Source organism: Onychomys torridus, chromosome 9 (assembly GCF_903995425.1).
Source record: "Onychomys torridus chromosome 9, mOncTor1.1, whole genome shotgun sequence".
In the NCBI taxonomy this organism is placed as follows: domain Eukaryota; kingdom Metazoa; phylum Chordata; class Mammalia; order Rodentia; family Cricetidae; genus Onychomys; species Onychomys torridus.
In genome coordinates, this window is record NC_050451.1 from 64108965 (window position 1) to 64113638 (window position 4674).

Below are 4674 nucleotides of genomic sequence, written 5' to 3' on the forward strand. Positions count from 1 at the left end.
AACTCGCCAACACTAGTACACAACAGACTGCAACCAAATCTGGAATGGAAGAAAACGTTGCGATTTCATCCTGCCATACACGTTTACCTGGACGACGGGACTGAAAAGTTGCATTTCTGTTTGTTGTGCTTCGAAATGGATGGTAAAAGCTCTTCAAGTCACCCGGGCTCAAGTGGGAAGCGCCTCATTCTGCCCGTCTCACCCTGAAGCAACAGGGGTAAAAGTGACAATACAGAACTTGGTTCTAACACAGGGCGTCATTCGAGACCAAGACCAAAGCAGTCGGGAGCTGTCCTGTCCTGCCCTGCCCTGCCCGATCCACCGCAGGCTTTTACACCCGGAACCCAGTGGAGAGACCACAGGGCCGGCGACACCGGCCCGGTGAAGTCAGCGGACAGCCGTGGGCCAGATGCCGGAGATCCGGGACGCCAGCCCAGCGCTGTCCCCGTCGTCCCCGCAGGCTCGGCGGCGCGCACGGCATCCAATTCCGCTGACATTTTCTTTCCGAGAAAGGGGTGGGAACCTGAGCTGCGCGGCGCGGCGGGAGGCGGGTGCAGCTACCCCGGAGCCACACCCGAGAGGTGACTCAAGCGGCGGGCCGTCAGTCAGCCGCGAGTTCCCTTCCGGTCCCAGCAGGCCTCGGGCACGCGATTCCCAGCACCCCGTCGCCCGGGCCCCGCCCCACGCCCGCCGCGCGCACCCAAGGGAACGCCGCATTGTGTGTCCCGGCCAAGTCCCCGGATGCCCGCCGCCCTCCCGGGTCGGGCCGTGACGTGGCCACGCCCCCGCGCTGCTCTGCGTGCCACGTCACCGCTTGCGGCAGTTCCGGGGGCGCAGCGGGCGATGACGTAGAGGAACGTGCCCTCTATATGAGGTTGGGGAGCGCCCGAGTCGGCCTTTTCCGCCCGCTCCCCCCTCCCCCCGAGCGCCGCTCCGGCTGCACCGCGCTCGCTCCGCGCTGTCAGGCTAGCGCCGCCGTCCCCAGCCGCCACCATGATCATCTACCGGGACCTCATCAGCCGTGAGTCCCCGCCGCCCGCGGGCCTGGGTGCGGGTGGGCTCGGGGAGGCCGGGGGAGGCCGGGGCGCGAGCGCAGGGCTGGGGCCGGGAGCCGCTGCCGCCGCCGCCGCCGCGTGCGCCCAGCCGGCGCGGGGAATGGCGGGCCTTCGCCGGGTGACGGGCGGCTCTCTGTCCCCCTCCTTCAGATGACGAGCTGTTCTCCGACATCTACAAGATCCGGGAGATCGCGGACGGGCTGTGCCTGGAGGTGGAGGGCAAGGTGAGCGGGGCGCGGCGGGGAGGCCGGGCGGGCTGGGGTTTGCGGCTCGCCCGCCGGGGCTCGTGCAATCCCCCCAGCCGCCTCCAGGCGGAGGAGACGCTCTTTCCGGCCCCGGGGTTTTTCTAGAAAAGTGGAGGCGGAGCCGAGCCTGGAAATAGGTCCGCGAACTCGGCGCCCATCCTCCTTCCGGGCGCTCGGGGACATATTGTCTCTGTTTAGGATAGCTTGGCAGTGTGTGCGCTTAACCCCTGGCGGTCCCAGAGCCCGCAACTTCTGGCTTCCTCTTGGTTAGAGGGACCAGCGTTTTCGGTCCCGGCAGCGATTCCTTCTTTTTTTTTTTTTTTTTTGTCGGGTTAAGGTGTTTCAGGGGGCTGACAGATCGTTTCCTGAGTGTGCAGAAGGTAAGTTGGAGGTGGGTTTTTTTGCAACTAAACTGTTTTTTTTTTTCTTTTTCTTTATGTAGATGGTCAGTAGAACAGAGGGTAACATCGATGACTCGCTCATTGGTGGAAATGCTTCCGCCGAAGGCCCAGAGGGCGAAGGTACCGAAAGCACAGTAGTCACCGGTGTGGATATTGTCATGAACCACCACTTACAAGAAACCAGCTTCACAAAAGAGGCCTACAAAAAGTACATCAAAGATTACATGAAATCGTAAGTGAGAGAAGCCCCCCCGTTTTGGTGGTCAGGGTCCTAGAAGACTTATTTGTGTCTACTTGGTTCCTTAGTTATAAAGGACTTGGGAGGGGAGTACCTTTTGTTACACAGTGATGGTTGCTTTTTATTAACGTGAGCATACTGGAGCAAGTGGGCCGGCTTTAACTTTGAAGAATAGAAACAATTCCTTTTTAAAAGTTAATGTTGCTTGGAATTAAAGTTCTTGAATGGTTTCCTCTGGCACCTAGTAATGTATTGTAGCATTTTGTTCATAGTCAGTAGACTTTTTGTTTTTAGGTTGGAGCTTGTATTTTTTACTTAATGGAAAAAACTGATTTTGCTGAAAATTAAATACTGACCTGTTAAAATTTACTGTTTTAGACTCAAGGGCAAACTTGAAGAACAGAAACCAGAAAGAGTAAAGCCTTTTATGACTGGGGCTGCAGAGCAAATTAAGCACATCCTTGCTAATTTCAATAACTACCAGGTAAATAAGTCAAAGAATGATATAGTCTTAACCATGGGAACAAAGGAGGCTACTTTGGTTTGTGATATCTGTGCATGGCCTTGGCTGTCACTGTAAGCCAGGCTAACTTTGAACCCCCTGAGATCCACCCACATCAGCCTCTTGAGATTAAAGCTGTGTGCCACCAGACTAGGAGCTATAATTTAAATTGATGAACTTTTACTTTTTATTGAGACAGGGTTTCCCTGTAGACTAGGCAGGCCTTTGAACCCAGAGGTCCAAATGTCTCTGAGTGCTGAGATTAAAGGTCTGTGCCAACACACTTGGCTAGCATCAGAGTTTTTATTTGCCAAAATAATGTTGGCTTTGGGGCGGGCAGTGGTGGCACACGCCTTTAATCCCAGCACTTGGGAGGCAGAGGCAGGCGGATCTACAGAGCCAGTCCCAGGACAGGCTCCAAAGTTATGCAGAGAAACCCTGTTTGGGGAAAAAACAAAAAGTTGGCTTGGAGCTATTCTGAATCACCCTTTTATAGTTTACTTTGATTTGTGTTTGTGAATATATAATTGTCTAACTCTAGGTGTTTGTTACTTGTTTCTTCAGTTTTTTATTGGTGAAAACATGAATCCAGATGGCATGGTTGCTCTTCTGGACTACCGTGAAGATGGTGTGACTCCATTCATGATTTTCTTTAAGGATGGCTTAGAGATGGAAAAATGCGTAAGTATATGTTGAACTCAGTAGTGTAAAACCAGGAAGTTTTTCAGGTGTGATCTTTGCCATCTACAGATGGTGGAATGGGTTTTACCGAAGCCCTCTAGGTGGTGAGATCTAGACTCCCTCGTGTGGGATCTAAAGAGAATAGTGCCTTAAACAAAGCCTGGAGGTAGAGTCCTTGCTAGAGTGCTTAGAAAAACTGGTGAGGGCAGGAAGGCTCTCAAGGTCATCTGTAGGTAAGTAGAGTTGGACGCTAGCCTGGAGTAAATGATTGTGTGGACTGGCAGTAACTGCCCTGCCCCACAGTGGGTTCAAGTCCATTTCATATTTGACCACAGGATTTCTCCCAAGTTGACTAAATTTAGTAAAATTGAATACACAAGTGTTTGTAAGGAACTGGTGGAGATTTTTGGAGGCTTTTGAGTAAGCTGGGTGGAAGGTGAGCTTAGAATTATACTGAAGAAATACAAAGTGGGTGAGCACGTTGGGGCAGGCCGGATGATGGGTGGGGTCGGTCCAGGTCGGGTTGTATTCAGTGTCTGCTGTTTGTAGAGGATGGAATCTGCAGACAGATTGGCAAGTGCTGTTGGCTTGGTGAGGGTAGTCTGCATCCACTGATAGACCTAGAACAGTTTGTGGTTCTTCTGGTTTGCACTAGGATGCAAAAGGAAATGCTCCCCGCGCTTCCTGCCTGTCTTTGTGGCAGTCCAGATTGAATTGGGGAGTACATGTATATGGTAGGAAAATTGTGCTTTTGAGCTGGGGGTAGCTCTTCATGCAATCTCATTGCTTTGCAGTAACAAATTGGATCTATCACCTGTCACCATAACCGGCTGCTGCTTACCATCCATTCAACACCAGGACTTAGGACAAATGGGACTGATACCATCTTGAGCTTTTATTTTGACCATGATTTATTTGGAGTGGAGACATTGTTTTTTTCTTTTTCTTTTTTTCTTTTTTTTTTAAAGAAAAAACATGTCATGTAGGTTGTCTAAAAATAAAGTGCATTTAAATCCACTTACAGACGCCTCTTAGTTGAATGTGATTGTGCCAACTCCGTCCTTTAGTGGTGGTGAGAAGCTAGAGCCTGGTGGTTAACAGAAAAAGAACTTCTGTGGTGGGAACTACTTACAAAGCAAGGATCTGAGTTGCAGTGAAGGGAAAGACCTGAAGTGGACCTCCCTCACTTTCATCTCCTCCAGGAAGAATTTGTCAAAAGCATAAAAACCAACTAGTTTGGAACTAAGTACTGTCTGCTTATTCAGAAGTAGGACCAAGTCTCCAGGGTGAATGCCAGGTTCCTTAAACTTGTACAAACTTGGTGGCACAATTTTGTTTGGAGACAGGGTTTCACCATGTAGTAGTCCTGGCTGTCCTGCCTCCAGACCTCTCCCTTCTGAGTGCTGGGACTAAAAGGCATGGGCCACCATATATGTAGAGGACAATGGTTTAGGATGCATGATGGGATAGGATGGGAGATGTTTTGATCCAGTTGATTTGGATACTGCTTAATGACTTTCCACTCCAGAAGCCAAGTAACTACAAGGTAAAC

General features: G+C 51.1%; 1 protein-coding gene and 1 non-coding gene across 2 annotated transcripts; both read left to right on the forward strand.

The window, feature by feature from the left end:
• Nucleotides 1-835: 835 nt before the first annotated feature.
• Tpt1 (tumor protein, translationally-controlled 1) lies at nt 836-4143 on the forward strand. The gene is made up of 6 exons (XM_036199923.1): nt 836-1021; nt 1206-1279; nt 1743-1933; nt 2318-2423; nt 3006-3122; nt 3917-4143. The coding sequence occupies exons 1-6, from the start codon at nt 994-996 to the stop codon at nt 3917-3919; spliced, it is 519 nt and encodes a 172-aa protein (XP_036055816.1). The 5' UTR covers nt 836-993; the 3' UTR covers nt 3920-4143.
• On the forward strand, nt 3725-3851 carry LOC118591672. Its single transcript, XR_004945970.1, has one exon. It is a non-coding gene; the product is annotated as a small nucleolar RNA SNORA31 (small nucleolar RNA).
• Nucleotides 4144-4674: the final 531 nt, after the last annotated feature.